General features: G+C 38.0%; 1 protein-coding gene across 2 annotated transcripts; it reads left to right on the top strand.

The window, feature by feature from the left end:
• Nucleotides 1–211: 211 nt before the first annotated feature.
• HSD17B13 (hydroxysteroid 17-beta dehydrogenase 13) lies at nt 212–20695 on the top strand. 2 transcript variants are annotated; one of them, XM_069099115.1, is made up of 7 exons: nt 212–421; nt 6498–6605; nt 8674–8805; nt 9132–9238; nt 11212–11349; nt 13703–13819; nt 20605–20695. In XM_069099115.1, the coding sequence occupies exons 1-7, from the start codon at nt 212–214 to the stop codon at nt 20693–20695; spliced, it is 903 nt and encodes a 300-aa protein (XP_068955216.1). The 2 variants fall into 2 exon arrangements, with proteins under 2 accessions (XP_068955216.1, XP_068955228.1); XM_069099127.1 differs by lacking the exon at nt 6498–6605.
• The last annotated feature ends 325 nt before the right edge of the window (nt 20696–21020 follow it).

Genomic DNA, 21020 nt, shown 5'->3' with positions numbered 1-21020 from the left:
CTGGCAAAGCTTCAAGTGAAACTATTGCAAGAGAATCAACAGTCCATGAGGAGAAAGCCTGCTCTTGTGGCCCTGCTTATGACCCTCCAGTTCCCTTTAATACCTGGGACACAGCTGGAGATCTGGCCTTCTTGATGCTTACCTCTTCATACTGTGGCTCTCTCCACCAAAGGAAAATCATAGGTTAGGAGAGAGAACTGCAGCCAGAACAATGAACATCATCATAGAACTCTTTCTGCTTCTGGCCATTGTCATCTACTCCTACCTGGAGGCCCTGGTGAAGCTGTTTATTCCAGTGAAAAGGAAGTCTGTCAATGGAGAGATTGTCTTAGTTACTGGCGCTGGACATGGAATTGGGAGACTCACTGCCTATGAATTTGCCAAACACAAAAGCAAACTGGTTCTGTGGGATATTAATAAGGTAATGAAATACATTTTTATTTCTTTCAACTTCTCAACTTGTGTGGCCCAGAGGAAAAATACTGGATTTAGAGTCAAAAGGACCTGGGTTTGAATCCAGTTTCAGACATTTACTACCAATGTTACCTTCTGCAGGTCATTAAGCCTTTTTCAGCTTTAATTTCCTCGTCTGTAAAATGAGGATATTATCCCATAGCGTTTACATTGCACTATTATTATGAAGATTGAAGCATGAGACAATATCTGTCAAATGTTTTACATTCTTAAAAAGCAACATAACTGCCAGATGTTCTAACTCTACCAACCAAGAACCTTGTAAAGAAACCAGTTTTTTATTTTTTTTTTTTTTTTTGGCACTCTTGGTTTTAAACTTGGGGAAATGTCTTTGGAAATAAACTCTCTGGGCCATATTCTCCCCTTCCATGTGACATCTTAGAGCTTTAGAGCTCTGTGTGAGACCCCACAGGGACGAATGAGCCTCCCTTTCACAGAGCACAACATGTTGGGGAAATCCAACTCATTCCCTTTAGAAGAGATAAGCAAACTTCCTCCCTTCAAAGAGATGCCACCAAGCTTCAGGTCATCTCACTTCAGTGGAGAATTTTCAGTTACTGGTGTTGGATTTGTTGGCATTCATATTGTTAACAAGACCATCTTTGATGGCATTTGCTTTGTAACATGGACTGCTGGTCTTACAAAAAGATTCTTAAATTCATCAAAGGAGCTTTTTATTAAGCCTTTTTGGCTCAATAAAAAAAGGCTTCTGATTTTCTTCTAATTTCAGTTTAGCAACTGCTACTTTCAGTGCCTAGTTGTCCCCATCTTTGATCTACAAGGATCCTGGAGGCAGCCCGTTCCTCCTTTTTATTATCAAATCAAATGGCCCTAGAATCAGAGATTTAGAGCTAGCAGGAACCTCAGAGACTATCCTGCTTCAGGTGCTTTTAACCCAATCCTTCTTAAGTAAATATTTTGATAATTGTATTTCAATATTATTGATTTTCTTTGGCATTCTATGTATTTTATTTAATGCATTTATTAAAAAAAAATCAATTCTAGGGGGCAGCTAGGTGGCACAGTGAATAGAGCACCAGCCCGGGAATCAGGAGGACCTGGGTTCAAATTTGACCTCAGACACAACACAAAAAACTAGCCATGTGACCTTGGGCAAGTCATTTAACCCCAACTGCCTTACCTTCCCTCTCCAAAAAAAAAGCCAAAAAAAAAACAATTTTGAGAAGGGATCTATAGGCTCCATCAGACTGCCCCAGCTTTTCTTGTCCCAGGTCATTTTACAGATGAGGAAAGTGAGCCCCACAGGAGATGAAGGGACTTGCCCAGAGTCACACAGTGAGTAGGTGTTTGAAGTCTTGTCCTCCTGGATTATAAATTTATATATTATATTATAAATATTATAAATTTAATGAAAACAATTTGGAAGTCTTTAGTATTCAAGAGTAAAAAGTTGGTGTGTAGGGCCTTTTCTTGTTCCTTTACTGTGCAGGGAAGTTATAGGTGGCCATGTTTACATAATTGCTGAGTTGCATGAAGTCATTACTTTGCACCTAGAATTCTAGAGTTCTTTGTGTTGCTTAAAGCTTTTTTCATTAAGAAATTTGCAGCTGAGCAATGATGTAATGATGATCAATTATAAAAGACTTGACTACTCTGATCAATGTAATGATCCAAGACAATTCTAAAGGACTCCTAACGAAAAAAATGCAATCCACCTCCAGAGAAAGAATTGATGAATTCTGAGGGCTAAATGAAGTATAATTTCCTTGCTTTTTTAGGGGGCTTTTTTTTGGTGATATGACTAAGATGTAAATACAGTTTACATGATTTCACATGTATAATTGATATCATTTTGCTTGCTTTCTCAGTGGGTAGGGTAGGGGTAGGAGGGAAGGTGAGAATTTGGAACTCAAATTTTTAAAAGAAAAGAATGCTAAAAATAAATTTTTTTTAAAATAAATTTGCAGCTTAACTGAGACAGTTTATTGTAGCCAGATAGCCTTCATAGAATTCTGTGACATGACAAAGAAACTGCATGTCATTAAGCATTCTAATACAATCTTTTTTCCACTTAGACACTGATAGGTTTCCCAGAAAAGTTCCTTGTATTTTTTTAAATAGGCTTTTCTTAGTACATTAACTTTTTGTGGATTTTCATCTTTTTAATTTACCAAATAAATTTTTTTGTTTGTTTGTTTTTTTGGAGAGGGGAAGGCAGGGCAATTGGGGTTAAGTGACTTGCCCAAAGTCACACGGCTAGTAAGTGTTAAGTGTCTGAGGCCTTATTTGAACTCAGGTCCTCCTCACACCAAGGCCAGTGCTCTCTATTCACTGCATCACCTAATCGCCCCCAAATGAATATTTTTAAAAGTATTCTCACAGTAAAATCATGAAGTAGAAATCCATTTGTGTAGGTGTTCAAAGGAATTAACAAAGAATTTCTTTTAAAACTGAGAAACTCCGTTTCAATAAAAATTAGTTCTCTTTGTAGTCATATTTTCTTCTGAACTTCCTTTGGCAGCCAGAGCCTTTGTATGCCCCAGAGATGTATGGAATTGAGCATAGTAACCAAACATTTCATAACATATATGTATATATATATATATATGAATTTCAGGAAAAATCATAGAATATGCTAGAGCAGCCAGATTTCCTTGAATCAGTTGAATTTTCATTACAAATTGTATTATTAGACTAAAAATCTCTCCCATTATACAATCTATGTAATGGGAAGATGGCAGAATCTTGGGTCTACGATCTCTCTAGCATTGCCTTTTTATTCCCTGTCAACAACACCACTTTAAACCCTTTCTCCACTTATACCCAGAAGTCCAGGTGTGAACAAACAACCTAGTTTTCATATTTTGGTTTAAAAAAAAAGTAAGAGAGAAAGCTTGATCATATCAGGCAACAATAAGTCATTGATTCCAATAAACAATCCTTCCCAAAGGTCAGATTCGCCCAGACACAGGGAAGGAAGGCATATGGTTTATTTGCCTTCCCATATACTCTTCTCCTCCCTTTCTTTCATGTTAACCGAAGGAGAGGAGGCAGAGGAGAAAATTCAGAATCTACAACCTGCACCCCTCAATCCCTACCGTCCAGGCCCCACCCAACACACCAACACCACCCTGCTCTACCCAAGACAGACACCTCTGTTCTCTTTAGTCTCTTCTGAGTATTTGTTTAGAAAACAGGACAGCCACTAGCGGATTATATGTATTTTCCAAGCACTAGACCAACCAGGAATATTCTCTTTTGATACCTAGTTAGCACTCATTCTCTTTACGTATGTATCTTAAGACATAGAATCTTCAAAGAAGTTACTTTATAGTTTTGGCTTTAGGAAACTAATCCTCTTCAGTTTTTCCTAGTAAGTAATAACAAAATTCTCCAAGCTAAGGCATAGTATATTAACAAGTATCTTTTAGACCCTTATCAGACATGTTTTGATAAATGATTAATTGGAGTCTCTGTCCTCAAAGAGCTAAAGACAATATCAAGAAGACAGCAAGATAAAAACCAAGAAATATGTAGAAGCCATTTTGCCTATGTGTGTGTGTGTGTGAGTGTGTGTGTAGAAAGAGACATCATTACAGAGAAAGTTGAACAAAGAAAGGAAGATTGAGAGGTAAAGAGAATAAGAAAGAGATGGGAAAAACATGGTTCTGTCCATGAAAAATAGTTAATAGAAACAAATATCCAAGATACGTCCTTTTAGGAAAGCAAGATTTTTCTTAGAGACTTTTAAATCTTATAAATCTCAGTTATATAAGAAGCAAAAATTGAATTGTACCATGAAGGGGTTGTATAGTTAACTTCCTACCTGGAGAAAAAATAAAATGGCCTCATAAAGTCCCTTTGAACCTTGGGATTCTGTGATTTGCAATTTGGGACAATTCCTGACTCTCAGACACTTTGTAGCTTTGGGAGATGTTTGATTTTCCATTGCACCTGGGTCCTTTACTCCTATAGCCTGAGGACCTTAGCCCCATTTTGCCCTTGGTGATACAAAGTGTGTCCTTGGGAAAGCAATGTGATATGCAGAGTAAATATAACACAGAAAGAATAGTCAAGGTTGAAGATAAACTCAACCCTTCATGTAAAACCAATATCATATTTCATAATCCCCTACTGAGGCTGCAAGTCTATAATATCTATATTTCTGTATTTTATAATTCGAGAGGTAGATTTCATAATGAAAGCTCAAATTCATCTCAACAATTAATTATGGATATAGGGACAGCAAGGAAGGTGAAATGGTCTGAGAGTAGATTCTTCCCCACCCTCCCACTCCTAAGCCCCACAGACATGACTTGTGGAAGTAAATGTGATGAGGGATGGCTCCCTCTAGGTTCAGCAGGAATTCTGATCTTACCTAAGACCAGAAAACCTGCAATAGCATCAGGAAAGAATTCAAGGTCTCAGGCTTAATTGGAGTGAGAGTTGTAGAAGTTTATTGTTATGCTTCTATAAGAAGGGGTCAAGAGTCCTTTAGGGGGCCTGCGAGTGAGAGGGGTACAGGCTTTTACTTTTAAAGGGTAGGGCTGCCATTGTCAGGGCTGACCGGAAGGAAGGGACCTCAGTGCATAGATAAAGGTTAGAGTTGACCGAGAGGAACTTGTGACTTTAGTGCATAGATAGTTTAGATGAGATTTGGGCCAGACTGGAGGAGACATGAGGCAAGAACAAAGAAGTATTTGGGCCAGGCTGGAGGAGACGTGAAGAGATTAAGTAAGAACAAAGTACAAGCATCACAGATACCAAGGCTCCTTAAGAGTCTACCCAATATGGCGAATCTTCAATAAACTTTGCTTTTCTTTGGCTGAGAGAAGACGAGTCTAATTCATTTGGCAGGATCTGGCATGTTGGTATTTTGGGGTCTTGAGTACCCCTAACCTCAACATTTTATACTTTCCTGACCTCATCAGACAGCAAGAGACAGCAAAGAAATGAGTGGAGATGACAGAGGGGGAAATCTGTTTAAGGTTCTCTATTGTTTCCAGAATAAAATGTACATTATTTGGTCTGACCTTTAAAGCTCATCTGGCTTCCACATTTCTAGATTAATTGCAACATATAATAAGTATTCAGATATATTATTTCATTATTTTATATTTTAGAGGGGAAAGCATCAGTAGCATGGACCAGAGGGTCAAAGACTGTGACTATGCCCAAAATGAGTATTTCCTGGGAGAACTGCCAGGTAGAAAGGTTCCTCTGATGATTAGACCCCTAATTCACTCCTGATGTCTTTCTCATTTCCCAAACTGCGAGTAACCTTGAAAAACCCAGAGTTGATTTTTTAATGAACTTTACATTGTTTGCTAAATAGGCATTAAAATAAAAATGTTAAAACGTTTTACTGCAAGGTTTCTGTTAAAGGGTTTTTGGGTTTCTCTTTTTAATCGAAGGTTTCTGGGGGCAGTTAGTGCAGTGGATAGAACATCAGGCCTGGAGTTCAAATCTGTCCTCAGATACTTATTAGCTGTGTGACCCTGGGTAAGTCATTTGACCCTGTTCACCTCAGTTTCTTCCTCTGTTAAAAAATGAGCTGGAGAAGGAAATGACAAACCCCTCCAGCATCTTTGCCAAGAAAACCCCAAATGGGGTCATGAAGAATAGGACACAACTGAAAATAACTGAACAACAAAGATGAGAAATACTGTCATATACAAAAGACTAAGGATTAAGGAAGAAGACACTCTGTGAATAGTTTTAACCTTCTTGTTTTCTATTCCCAACCCTATTCATTGCATCTCACCTTCTATCTAGGTGGCACAGTAGATAGAGTGCTGGACCTGGATACAGGAAGACCTGAGTTCAAATGCAGCCTCAGACACATACTAGCTGTGTGACCCTGAGCAAGTCACTTAACTTCTGTTTGCCTCAGTTTCCTCAACTGTAATTTGGGGATAATAACAGAACCATACCTCACAGAGTTGTTGTGTGGATAAAATAAGATTATATCTGTACAGTGTTTAGCACAGTGCCTGGTACACCAGACATGCCCATATAAATATTTATTGCTGTCCCTCTTCCATCTTTTTTTCCATTTGCAGCATGGTGTTGAAGAAACAGCTGCTGAATGCAGAAAACTAGGGGCCACAGCTCATGCTTTTGTGGTTGACTGCAGTGAAAAAGAGGAAATTTATACCATGGTAGACAAGGTAAGAACTAAGTCTAAACTCTTAATGAATCAATTACAAGGGATCCTGGAGAAAAGAAAGGACCAATCTAAAAAATTGAGACCAAAGCCTTTTGCATCATTCTTAACCTTGAAGCAGTGCTCTATGAGAGGATTTTCTCCTTGCCTACATATCCTGCTCTCTTATCCAAGCATTGCTGTTTTGTTTTAATTGAAGCTGTGATTCTCACTGTTATAAGGGTAACTACCAATGAGGAAACTCCATCTACTAATGCAGCTCTTCTCATAGGTTTAAGAGAATTACCTGAGGCATCAAGAGGTCAAGAACTTGCCTATCAGAACTCCTATTGGCATTGCATTGGCTGGGCGGTACAGTAGACAGAGTGTTGGGCTTATAGTTAGCAAGCCTAAGACCAAGTTCAGGGATGGACTGGATTGTTACATTTTCAGAGTGAGCCATTACAATTTGAAAATTGGCAAATGCAAAAAAGAAAGAAAGAAAGAAAGAAAGAAAGAAAGAAAGAAAGAAAGAAAGAAAGAAAGAAAGAAAGAAAGAAAGAAAGAAAGAAAGAAAGAAAGGAAGGAAGGAAGGAAGGAAGGAAGGAAGAAAGGAAGGAAGGAAGGAAGAAAGAAAATTGGCAAATGCTACAAATCAGATTTAATTATTTGTTGATTGTCTTGATTTGAGAAAATGTTAATAATGCAGATTATACATAAAAGTGTGCCTTGTGTTCATTTTGAGGGAAAAGGAAGAGCTGGTTGTTAAACATTTACTAGCATATCCCTGCCTAACTTTGAATCATGCTTCAGACACTAGCTGGGTGCCCCTGGACAAGCTATTTAACCCACTCAGCCTTAGTTTGCTCAACTAAAAAATGAGGATATTAGGATCTACTTCACAGAACTATTGTGGGAATCACATATTATAAGTAAATTACTTTTTAAATTTACAGCATTATGTAAATATAGGCTATAGATAGATATTGGAACTCCCTTGACAAATGCAAGTTGGGGTACTTTATCCACAATTTATAATCTTAGAGTGTTGTCTCGAATATTGAGAGATTAAATGACTTGCTCAGAGTAACTCAGCTAGCATGTGTTATGTGCAGGATTTGAACCCAGGTCTTTCTAGCTTCAAGGTTATCTCTCTAGCTATTACAAGATACTGTCATAACATGACTATGTTTCGACATAATATTTTTCATGTATGCTAATCTGTAAAAAGCTCTCGAGGGGCACATAGGTGGTACAGTGAATAGAGCACCAGCCCTGGAGTCATGGGGGCCTGAGTTCAAATCTGACCTCAAACATTTAATTCTTACCAGCTGTGTGACCTTGGGCAAGTCACTTAGCCCCAATTACCCTGCCTTCCCCCCTCCAAAAAGACAAAAAAAAAAAATGCTCTCTCAAGCTTCAGTGAGAAGCATTCTATAAAATAAGTTTGGGTAAATGTAACACCCTGTTCCAATGATCAGTCATTTTTAAGCATAGGGACAATAAAATGACATGGTTCCCTTCTCTGTATTTTAAAGGAATTTCTTTTAGATGAAAAATTATAAGTTTAATCAAAATTGCTCCAGGCCCCCAGGTGGGAAAGTTCCTAATATTTTGGCAGAGGATGGACTTTCTGCCTGAATTTCTATTTAAATCTGTCTCTAGCTAACCCTGCCCTGTCATTATATCTCCTGGCTCCATGCTTTCACCCAGGCTAGCTTCTTATATATTCTCTCCTTATTCCAGCCCCATAACTTCCTTCAAGGATCACATTTAAATGCCATTTTTTCTCATATCCTCCCCCACTAAATAACTTAATATTGTTTTCCTTCAACAGAGTATAAACTTTTGAGGGCAGGGATTATTTTTTTTCCTTTGTATCCCCAACACCTAGCATCATACCTGGCAGACAGTAGGACTGAATACATGAATATATGAATGAATATTTGCATTAATATACTTCCTGCTTAAGTTAGGGGGTGGGGGTGGGGCTGTGCAAATTGAAGGAATAATTTAGTCCTTTCATACCTCTACCTGAAACCTTCAGGAATATTGCAATACAGAAAATTAATCTGTTCTTTAAATTTCAAAAGATAAAGAATGAAGTTGGTGATGTGACCATCGTGGTGAACAATGCTGGAGCAATTTATCCAGCAGATCTTCTGAGCACCAGAGATGAAGAAATTACCAAAACATTTGAAGTCAACATTCTAGGTCATTTCTGGGTAAGTATAAACCACAAATAAAGACCTGTGAAGGGGGTGGCTAGGTGGCTCAGTGAATAGAGTACCAACCCTGGAGTCAAGAGTACCTGAGTTCAAATGTGACCTCAGACACTTAACACAAAAACTAGCCTCGTGACCTTGGGCAAGTCACTTAACCCCAATTGCCCTCCAAAAAAAAAAAAAAACCTGTGAAAGAAAGATTACTTCATTTCTGTTGACATCTTTCTTTGCTGAGATTGACTGAGATATCCAAAGAATAAAATAAAAACCTGTACTGAAAATAATGTCCATTTCTCCTTCTCTCTCCCTTTTGAACTATTCTTAAGATTATTAAAGCACTCCTGCCTTCCATGATGCAGAGAAATCATGGTCACATCATCACTGTGGCATCCATCTGTGGTCATGGAGTGATTCCTTATCTCATCCCTTATTGGTATGTATTGATTTCTATTAAGGCACTTTTCTCCTCTTTTATTTTGAAAGATTGTTCAAGAACTCCATCCTCTTCCTAGTATTTTCAGAACTCTAGAGCAAATACAGTTTGTAATGTCTTTACCTGAACTAGAAAAGATGTTTTTATGCATTTGAAAACAGTATGGATTTAAATTAGAGGTCAGTCAGAGATAACCATAAGAAAATAAATAATGGTCTTTGTAACATAGGATGAAATCAGAAACAATAGAAGTAGAAAGACTGTGACCTACATGTGGTAGCCTCAGGGTTAGTGCCAAGTCAGCTGGAGATCTCTTGCTTGAGAATTGTGTGTGTGTGTTTGTTTTAAATGACTTGGTGTTAGTGTGTGAACTGGTTTTTTTTATTTTTTTATCATCTCTTTACACAATAATGTTAAGGCAAGTAGGCATTAGACTAACAAATATTGTGCCAATGCCCATCTGCGGAAGCAAACAGTCTTGTAGTGCCATACTACTTGTACAAAACTCTACATTGTAAATTCTATTGAAAACGATTCCAGTTTCTTCCCTCTGTCTTACACCATCCACCATGCTACAGTTAAAAAATATAGCATCAGTTTGTTAATATTTTGACAAGATCTTTGCGCCTTGCAATATGATATGATAATGGAAGTACATGTCAGTGGCTTAGTGGGGACCTGGGCTCCATATTCTTGGCCATATTCTGTGTTCTTCCTAAAAGACATACTGTAGACATGCCCAAAGAAAGAGGGAGAAGCTGTGCAGGTATAGCAGTACCCTAAATGCTCAAGCTCCTTTCTCACCTTGAGACATACACAGGAATTATACAACTTAAAACACATGCTACTATTTCAATATTTGGGGGGAAAAAATTCAAACTTATAGGAATTTCCCATTTTCTTCTCCTCTAAAGAACAATAACTCATTTATATAGAACTTTAAAGTTTGTAACACATTTTCCTCACAACAACACTGAGAAATATCATCTATATCTAATATCATCTATACTTTGCACATGAGGAAATTGAGTCTTAAAGAACCCCATGACCCCAGAGATCTTCAGAACTAGATATCCACTCTCCCTTACCATCTGTGTAAGAAGAAGGCTAACTTTTTTCTTTTTTTAAAATTTTCTTAAAGGGGTTAATATATTACAGGCATATTAAAAACAAAATTAAGAAGTCAAAGTGGTAGCAATTTTCCAGACTGAAAACTGCAAAGCTAGATGCAAATGCTAATAGGAAAATGTGCACCAAAGAGTCATAACTTTAGAGCTAGGAGGTCACTAGAGAACATCTAATCCAAACTCCTTATTTTACCTCTGGGGAAATTGAGCCCCAGAGAGATAAAGAGACTTGCCACAGGTCACCCAGTTCCTAAATAGGGGAGACAGGATTGAAATCCAGATCTTCTGACTCCAAAGTCAGGACTCTTTCCATTGTATAGTACAAGTATTTCAATATACCTATTGTTTTCATAGCTTTTTGCACTCATTTTTTTCCTGTGTAAGAAAAAATAATTAAAGCTATAGAAATTGAATTCAGAAACATTGTAAGGACAATTTGTAACTGACTAAAAATTGTTATAGTTGAGAATTTTTAAAATTATGCCTGTGAATAATGGTCATGATTTATCCCTGGAAAATGGCCAATTTTATAATTTTCTTTTATATATTATATTATAAATTATATTTATATTATTATAATTATAAAATATAATATTATATAATATAAAATTATAAAATATATATTATATTTATTATAAATTTCTTTTACATATTCATTCTATTTAAGCATGTAAGGGATCTTAATTAAGATAATCTAAGAAAATTCAATGTAGAAGATTTTGTGAAGTTGGATAAAATGTTCTACTCATTTTCCAATCAAATAAACACTTTATACTGTAGAACTCTTATGAAGAAAGAAGGCTCATACTTTCTGTTAGATGATAATTATTCATAATTCTTTTGTAGTTCCAGTAAATTTGCTGCTGTTGGGCTTCACAGAGCCCTAACATCAGAACTTACTGCCATGGGCAAAAATGGAATCAAGACCTCTTGTCTCTGTCCTGTTTTTGTGAATACTGGATTCACCAAGAACCCAAGCACAAGGTGAGGTTGACAGATGAGTATGGGATAAGACTTAAGTCTAGTTTTCGAATGCTGAGAGAACACTAAAGATCAGAGGAAAATTATACAATTTAACCTACCAACCTGACTATATTGTCTATGTAACCTCTAAGGGAGGGGCAGAGTTGGCCATCTGATGCTAGCAAAAGAAAAGGGAAGGACACAGTACTATGTCTATCTCTGCCCATAGAGCTGGCCGAGAGATGCCACTTTCTCTTCTTCTCCTCCCTTTTCTCTGAAGGTGGAGACCGCCCCAACCACCCTGTTTGAAGCAACACAGGCCACAAGACAACAGAGACACGGTCATAGTTTTTGCTAAGAGCGACGTCCCGTATTCACAAAGAACCGTTCCTCTGGTTATTTGGAAAATTCACAAAGTACAGACTGTTTATTATTAATCAAATAATAATGAAATATTAACAAAATAATGAGTAATAAAAAACTCAGAGGTTAGAGTAGAAATATCTTCTAACCATTGGACAGACACCAGAATCTCCCTGCATTACCTGCATAGATCTCAGTAAGGCACTGTGTTTCCTCTTACACCAAGACTATTTTAGAAAATGCAAACAAATAACATTCAGGTTCAACCACAGATGCTTGAAAGAAGTAAATCAATTTTTAAAAAAGTAAAACAATATCCATATGGAAGAATAAGATAGCAGAGTAATAAACAAATCAGAAATGAGTGCCAAATACAGCCAACTCTGATGGAAGGAGGGAAAGATGAATAAGCAGTTGTTAAGAGATGACTGATCACTTGCTGCAACTTAGTTTTTGGTTCTCTGGAGTGGAGGCTACCCCTGAGGCTGGCCCAAGATATGCAGTTCAGTCTCTAGCCTAGGCTACATATTGCAAAACTGACCCTGGAAGGTCCCCTCCTGCAGCTCCACAGCTTCCCAGAATCCCCCATCTGTCTGAACAGTTGTTTTAAAATCTCCTACTATGTGGCCTTGGCATTCAATTTCATGATGAATCTTCAGGGTTTTAGATGAGGAACTCAAACAAAAGGCTTTATGGTGTTAGATGGAAACCTGATGACCTATAAATGTCAACATCTTCCTATAAGCACTGACATTGTTATATACATGGACCATTTTTAGAAAAGAATGTTGAGTTGGTTTATAATAGATTTAAGGATGATGGATAGAGTACCTAAAGATCCAAGAACAGAGGTTCACAATATTATACAGGAGGCAGCATCAAAAAACACCCTGAAGAAAGAGGAGAGGAAAAAAATGGTGATCTGATGAGATATTATAAATAGCTGAGAAAAGAAGGAAAGGGAAAGGAGAAAGGGAAAGTTGTACCCACGTGAACGCAGAATTCCAGAGAATAGCAAGGAGAAATAAGAAGATTTTCTTACATGATCAATGCTAAGAAATAGACGAAAATAATAGAAGAAGAAAGATGAGATCTCCTCAAGAAAATAAGAGATATCAAGGGAATATTTCATACAAAAATGAGCATGATGATGCTGTTAAAGCGCTGTACTCAGTATGCCAGCAAGCTTGGAAAACTCTCAACAGTGGCCACTGGATTGGGAAAGATTAGTTTACATCCCACTCCTGAAGAAGAGTAATGCCAAAGAATGTTAAAATTACCTAACAATGGCACTCATCTCACATACCAGCAAAGTCATGCTTAAGATTCTACAAACGAGGCTTTGACTCTATGTGAACTGAAAATTACCAGAGGAGCAAGCTGGTTTTTGAAAAGGCAGAAGAGCTAGAGACCAAATTGCCAACTTTTACTGGATTGTGGAGAAAACAAGGGAGTTCTAGAAAACATCTACTTCTTCATTGACGGCACTAAAGCCTTTGACTGTGTGGATCACAACAAAATGTGATGAATCCTCAAAGAGATGCGAATACCAGATAATCTTACTTGTCTCCTGAGGAACCTGTATGTGGGTCAAGAAACAACAGATAGAACCAAACACAGACCAACTGAGTGGTTTAAAATTAGAAAAGGAATATGACAACTCTGTATATTATTACCTTATTTATTTAACTTATATGCAGAGCACATCATGTGAAGTGCCAGGCTGGACAAATCAAAACATGTTTGTAATATGTTTAGCTTCACAATGGTCTACCCATTGGCCAAACCTTGACTTCTGGGGCCAAGAAGAAGAAGACTAACCCTTTTCATATTTTTTCATGTAAAAGAATAAGCACATAGAAACAAAGTGTGGTCCTTATGCTTGGGAAGTTAGTACAATAAGGACACAAACTGCTAATATTAAAAAAAAAAGTAAGGGAGCTTATTTGTAAAACGTTGGTTTTATTTTTTTCAGATTGCTGTTTTAATCAATAAAAATCCATTTTTTAAGGTTATGGCCTGTTTTGGAGACAGAGGAAGTTGTGAAGAAACTGATGGATGGAATTCTAACTGACAAGAAAATGATTTTTGTTCCATCATATTTGAATCTCTGTTTGACATTAGAAAAGTAAGTATGGTAGAATATATACTTTATTGAAGAAGGGAAGAAGTGACTTGCTCAACATCACACAGCTAGTAAGTATCTGAGGCTGAATTTCAGCTCAGGTCCTCCTTACTCCAGGGACAGACAGTATTCTACAATATATACATTAGAAACAAGCCACCAAGAGTGGTACTAGAGGTCTGTAGCCAAAGACATACTGCCCTGGATAAATAGTCTGTGGTCATGATCCCTTCATGAGAGTAGTAATAACTTCTTTCTACCATTACCATTCACTCTCACCTTAATCATCTAGTCAGGAAATGAATATTTAAGTCTATACTATGTATCAAACACAGTGCTAAGCAGTAGGGATACATAGAAAGGCCAAAGCACAGTCCCTGCCCTCAAGGAGCTTACATTCTAATAGGGGAGACAACATGCAAATAACTAATAGAGATAGCAGGCGGAAGGTAGTCTCATGGGGAAGCCACTAGCAGCTGGGGTGACCAGGAAAGAATTTTTGTGCATGGAAAACAGTTGGTAGAAAAGCACGGAAATGGAAAACGAAGAGCCCTGTGAGAGAAACTGCAATGGGTCAATAGAGATTAGAGCAATAAATCAGCAAGTGTTTATTAAATGCCTGCTATGTTCCAGATACTATGCTAGGTCCGGGAATATAAGTATGAGAAACAATTCCTATATAATAGTTTATACATTTTAATGAAGAAGATTAGTACATGTAGAAATATAAACAGTATAAATAGAAGGTGAATAAATACAAATGGGCACAAATTAGTTCATTACAAGGTAGTTTGGGAGGAAGAACGCTGTCAGCCAGGGGGATCAGGAAAGGTTTCATGTAGAAGAGAATGTCAGAACATCATGTTAAAGGAAGAGAAGGACTCTGTGAGGTAGAGGTAAGGAAGGAGGGCATTCCAAGCACGCGGGGCAACCAGGGTAAAAGCATGGAGACGGGAGATAGAATTTCACATACGAGAAATGGAGAGATGGCCAGGAGGATTGACAGAAAGATCACAGAGTGTGGGAAAGGAAGTCTAAGATTTCCAATGAGCCTGGAACTATCATTGGAAGGGAAATGGTCAGATTATGAAGGACTTTAAATCCCAAATGGAGGACTTTGCATTTGATCCTGAAAGGAATAGGAAACACTGGAGTTATTGAGCTGAGGAGTGACACAGGCATACCTATGCTTTAAGAAGATCACTGGCAGGGAAATAGAAACTAGATTAGAGTAGGGAGAAATCTGAAGCAGGGAGAGCAGTTGGAAAGTCTAAGAGAGATAGATGATGAAGGCATGAAGTAGAAAGAAAACTGTGTGAGTCAAGATAAGGTAACAGTGATGCTGTCACTGTAAAAATGACAAGATTTGGTAGCATTAGGGTGAATGAAAGTGAGGAAGGAACCAAGGGTGAGCCTTGATGATTGGGAAGATGGTGGAACCCTATTCGGAGTATTAGTAGGAAGTTCAGAAAAGAGGAGGGTTTTGGGGAGGAGGAAAATAATAAGTTCTGTTTTGGATTTGTTAGGTTCATAAGGGATTGCCTCTTATAGAAAGGAGGAGGCGAGGTGATTAATGGCTTTGATGGAGAATATTACTCCTGCTATAAGTTCTAGAGAGGAGGGGAAAAAAAAGATTAGGCACACCATTTTTATTCAGAGAAATCTGCTTTGCTGGTAATCTCTCTGAAGCCTTTTTTCCAATTCAATTTTTTTTAAATTTTTAAATGTGGTAGGAGACGAGGATACAAGGAAACAATGGAAAATGTTTTTGCCTGTCTTTATACCCCCAGCATTTAGCAGGCTACCTTGCACATACCAAGCTCTTAGTGTGCTCGTTGATTGACTTGGGGAGAAGGGCTTCCTCTTCCTCCACGTTCCTCAATGCAGATGCCTTTGGAAATGAGGAAATCAATTGAGAGATACTGAAAAGGATGGGAATTTTGTGAATCAAAGAGAAGTGTTGGAATAGTAAGTGAAGTACAAAGAGATGACCAAAGAAGAATGAAAATTTTGTGGTTCCACAATGAGGGACCACAGAGTAGATAACGTGAATTGGCAGCAGGTCTAGTTAGCATAATGTCACAAATTCCTCCAGCATTGTTTAGCAGCTCAGGAGTAGGTGGATGGTGGGGAGGAGTCAGGGCTGATGATTAGCAAGGGTGAGAATGGCAATAGACAAAAGGACAAATAGCTAAAGGATAGAAAGTAGAACTCAACTACAGAGAGGAAATGTAAGCGAAAGGATGAAAGAAAGAGGATGGACGACATTGACTGGATGGACTACAGGGTTGTGAGGACAAAAGCAGTGTTAAAAGGAAGCATGGACCGAGAGAAATGGAAAAACCCAAGATAACAGGGAGGAGAAATCAATGAGATCAGAATCATCAAGGATGCATAATATGGGTTATTGTAATGTAATGCCAAAAGAAGGCAACTTCCCAGGTTCAAAATACCAGCATAGGTGCTCTCTATTTTATTCAGTGACAAACCAAGAACAGAGAAGATCAAAATGTGACATCATTCAAAATACAGCACTTACTAAGTGTGATTAAATAATCTCCAAGTACTACCCCACCCCAGGACCTTCCAATCATTCAATCAATTACAAAGTCTCTGTTCTAAATACTTCTCCACCCCTAGGCTATACCTTAATTAAGTCCACCACAAAGCCCCTCTTCTCAAATGGAGATTAGTTTCCAAACATAGGTGAAGTACCTTCATTTGTCAATCACAGAGCACAATAAGGTCAAAAGTTCCCCACCCCTGGATCACAATTGAATCTACCCCAGAGTTACATCAAGTTTAAACACAGCACTTAATACCCAAATGGAGGTCTTTTCTTCATCTTGACAGGAGGCAAGTTCTCAGCAATCTTAGTTCCTGGGGAGACAAGGCTTAGCAAAGCCACAAGATACATTGCCAGTCCCTTCATGAATTTATCCTCTGTCTGTAGAACAGTCCTAGAACCCCTGAACACATTAGCAAAGCCCTCTCCCAGGATTTCTGTAAACATACAACAAGAAAATCCTTCTTCAGGGCTTCTGAACCAACAGAAAGGCTCCCAGACCCCTGCAACAACAGCACTGTCCCTCACCAGTGGACAGTATTCACTCTGTCTGCAGGACAGTCTCCAGACCCCTGCAACAACAGTACTGTCCCTCACCAGTGGACAGTATTCACTCTCTGTCTGCAGGACAGTCGCAGGCCTTCTTAGCAAACAGCCAGGTTCCAGGACTTCTTCAACAAAAGGACAGTCTTTCACCAGTGGACAAATCTGGCAAAATAACATCAAAACAGACAGACAAAGTACCAGCAAAACAGCCATGTCTCCTCAGTCCTTGGCAGCTCAGGGGGCAGGTCTCAAAAGTCCAGGGCAATTCAAAGCGGCCACCAGCAATTCTCTTAGTCTCTCTCTCTCCACGAGGTGCTGCTTCCAAAAAGATCTTCCGCCTCTCTCTTGTCTCTCCAAATCTACATCACCAGCTCCTCCCAATTCAGGACTTTCTTTTCACATCAACAAGCCCATCCCACAGGTGGGATTAACAAACTCTGGGTTTTAACACAATCAATTTGAAAACCAAGCCAATACAGGGGAATCTTTAATTGCCATTACTATCACAGTTATCTGGGTTATGAACATCCCTGTGGATTCCTGAAGAAGAGAAAAGTCAATGGACTGGAAGAGGTGGATGAATATGAAGGTCAAAATTTGAATAGTATATTTGATATCTCTAAGAATGAGACCAAAGATTCAGCTGGACAGAAACTACGAGCCAGCCAAGAAGAGAAGGTAATCTGGATCCTAGCAGGCCACAACAAAAATCTGAATAGGATATTTATTTCATATAAATGGAAGGAACCCCCAAGAAGGAGAGATTACTGAGTGATACTGGCAGAAGGAGAGAATCTAAAGCAAAGACAACATCAAAATTGTGTTGTAAATCTTTGCCAAAAAGAAGCAGACATTCCGTTCAGAATCTAACAAGTACAGATTTAGCACCACAATTCAGGGACGGAAAGTAAGATTTACTTGTATGATAATCTCTCTCACTTATGCTCTAGAGGGTATCATTGGTTTTCTTTTTTTTTTTTTAAGCAAGAAAACTTCAGCTTAACCAGGAAGCATACTGGATTCTAATAAATTTATTGACATTTGATAATTTGGACAAATAAAGAATTCAGTTAGACAATTTTGTTAAGTAAAGTCACCCACGTATCTGCAACTGGAAGTGTGTGATCTTGGCCAAGTTATTTAACTTTTCCAGGCTCAGTTTCCTCATCTGTAGAGTTGGGGATTGGAGTAGGATTAGACTCAGTGAACCTTAAGGTCCTTTCCACTATGTGAAAATACTTAACAAAAACATTAAGAGCTGGTATTATATTCCACAAATGAATGTTTTCTTTCTTTAGCTTTAAGCCATGAAGGAAGGGTGCCTGTAGATATAATTTAACCCTAGACTATTTTATATAAATATGCCTACCTGTGCTAGGTGCTAGAGATACAAAGACCACAAAAATGGTTACCAAGTATTTCCAGGCATCCCCTTTATGATCATTCAAAGGAAGGTCAGATTGGACTTCCTCACTGATAATTAAAGTGAGGTTTCTCTCTTTTCTCAACTGCACATGTATCTATTTCAATAAGGCATTCTCTTTGCTGTGTATATTTTTTTTTCCTTCCTGGTTTTAACCAACAAGCACATGCAATTCAGTCTTTAGAAAAACATTGGAATAGCCATGCAAATATTGCAAACTATCATGAAATAGGGGAATATTTCTCTTCAGAATCAAATACTAAATGCTGCTTTTCAGTCTTTAACATTTTCAATATTCCAAGTTTTCAGTACTTTTGTGGTCCATTCCGATATAATTATCCTGTTTACTCTGTGGCCTCTCCCTGCCTAAGAAAGTTATTTTCAACCTAGATTTACATCTAGTAATCATAGTTTTCTTTTTAAAAAGTTTTTTTAAATTTATGGAATATAACAAGGATTTCCATGACATAGTAAAATAAAAAGACAATTGTACATGAAACTGCAAATCTACTATGCACGACTTTCAATAAAGCTGAATGTGCTGTTTAGTTGGTATTTACATGAGCATATCATAGAAAGACTTTGGTTTGGGGGAAGCAGGGGTTAAACATATTTTGGGCCCCAGATCACTCCAATCTTATGATTTTTCATCACATAATTATTTTATCTCCATTTCCAGGGAAACTGTTTGCTTTGGTGTTATATACAGAAAAAAAAAATGTTATATGGATAATGTCTGTCTCGCAATTCTCTCCAAAAACCTATAAGCATTTATTAAACACCTACTTTATGCTAGGTGTTAGGTATACAAAGTTTACTGGGGGAGGTAATATATAAACATGTGCAAAGTTTAATAATAATGACACATCATTAAAATAATTATTCAGGATAAGAGTAAAAGGTTAGGTGGCATAATGGGTAGAGCAGTGGGCCTGAATTAAGAAGATCTGAGTTCAAATCCAGCCTCAGAATACTAGCTGTGTGACTCTGAGAAAATCACTTCATTCTGTTTGCCTCAGTTTCCTCATCTGTAAAATGAGTTGGAGAAGAAAATGGCAAACCACTCCAGTATCTTTGCCAAGAAAGCCCCAAATAGGGTACTGAGTCAGTCATGACTAAAATGACTGAACAATAAATAACACTCTGGAAAATAAATGATAAGTATTCTTTTCAAGTCTCTCTTCCAACTCTCAGATTCTGTGATTCTGTATGCCAATTCCTCCTTCTAGTTCAATGTGTTGAGAATTAACAGGAAAAGGAGCAAAAAGCTTTGTAGCAGGTGGCCAAGGATGTAGGGTCATCGAGAGCTAACCAGTTTTCTGTTAGTGCAAAATGGAAACAGCGTGAAAAGACAATATTAAAGATAAAAGGGTGTTTCTTTTTTTTTTAAGCAATCAGGGTTAAGTAACTTGCTCAAGGTTACACAACCAGTTATTTCTGGGTGTGGTGCTGAGTATCTGAGCCCGGATTTGATCCAGGTCATCCTGACACTGGAGCCGGTGCTCTTACTCGCTGAGCCACCTGGCCACCCCTAAGCAACTGGGGTTAAGTAACTTGCTCAAGGTTACACGGCCAGGTGTTTCTGGGTGGGTGCTAAGTGTCTGAGCCCAGGATTCGATCTCCAGGTCTTCTCAACACTGGAGCCGGTGCTCTTACTCACTGTGCTACCTGGCCGCCCCTAAAAGGGTGTTTCTTAATGATTTAGAGAAACCTTGACTGTCTTCTAAAATATAGGGCTGGTATATTGGGGATTTTGAATATAAATATGAAAAGGTGAAGGGAGAACATTAATGTTCTCTCCCAGTAGAATATAAGCTTCTTTAGATTAGAGAGTATTTCATTTTTGTTTTTACATCTCCAATACTTAGCTCAGCATCAGGAACATAGTAGGTGGTTAATAAATATTTGTTGATTAATTAGGAAAAGGAACCGGGGCAGCTAGGTGGCACACTGAATAGAGCACCAGCCCTGGAATCAGGAAACCTAAATTCAAAACTTGCCTCAGACACTTAACATAAAAACTAGCCATGTGACCTTGGGCAAGTCACTTAACCCCAATTGCCCTCCAAAAAGCAAAAAAAAAAAGAAAAGAAACCAAATCCAGGCTAGGTGATCACCAGAAAATCAAAATTTTACTATGAAAAAGGTTCTTAGGTTAATGTCCTGTACATCTGTTACTTTCACCCATTTCATATGAGTCCTGGTGTCTATTCTCAGTGTTTATTTGAAAAGCTCTCTTTTTTTCTTCCACAGATTTCTTCCTGAGCGCGCATTGGCAGCCATAAACCGGGTCCAAAATATTCAGTTTGATGCTATAGTTGGCCACAAACACAGAAAGAAATGAGAATATTAGACTGAACTGGATTTAAGATGCTTTCCAGTGCTAAATCTTGGGGGCTTTTATAAAAATAGAATGACTATTGAGTGATTATGCATATAGGATTACTATCTTCATCCTTCTTTATTTTTTGAGAGAAAATCTAAGGTTTAAAAATTTTATTGCATTTCTACTTCATGCAACTGTTTTTAATCAATCTTTATCCTTTCCATACCACGATGGACAAAAATAACTTTTCTGTTAGATCTCCCAAAAGGATTGTAGAATTAGACCTGGGAAGGGCTTTGGAGGCCACCTCTGCCATTCTCATTTGAAAGATGAGGAAACTGAG

Source organism: Petaurus breviceps, unplaced genomic scaffold (assembly GCF_028583685.1).
Source record: "Petaurus breviceps papuanus isolate PSGF00001 unplaced genomic scaffold, PetGlider_PUasm1.0 126, whole genome shotgun sequence".
NCBI lineage: Eukaryota > Metazoa > Chordata > Mammalia > Diprotodontia > Petauridae > Petaurus > Petaurus breviceps.
Note: the sequence above shows the minus strand (reverse complement) of the source record. Positions and strands in the feature narration are given on the sequence as shown.

Coding starts and splice junctions, on each gene's coding strand:
- HSD17B13 (XM_069099115.1), top strand. CDS start 212: ATGAACATCATCATAGAACTCTTTCTGCTTCTGGCCATTGTCATCTAC. Junction 6,606..8,673: donor TTTATACCATGGTAGACAAG/GTAAGAACTAAG, acceptor AAATTTCAAAAG/ATAAAGAATGAAGTTGGTGA. Junction 9,239..11,211: donor CCTTATCTCATCCCTTATTG/GTATGTATTGAT, acceptor ATTCTTTTGTAG/TTCCAGTAAATTTGCTGCTG.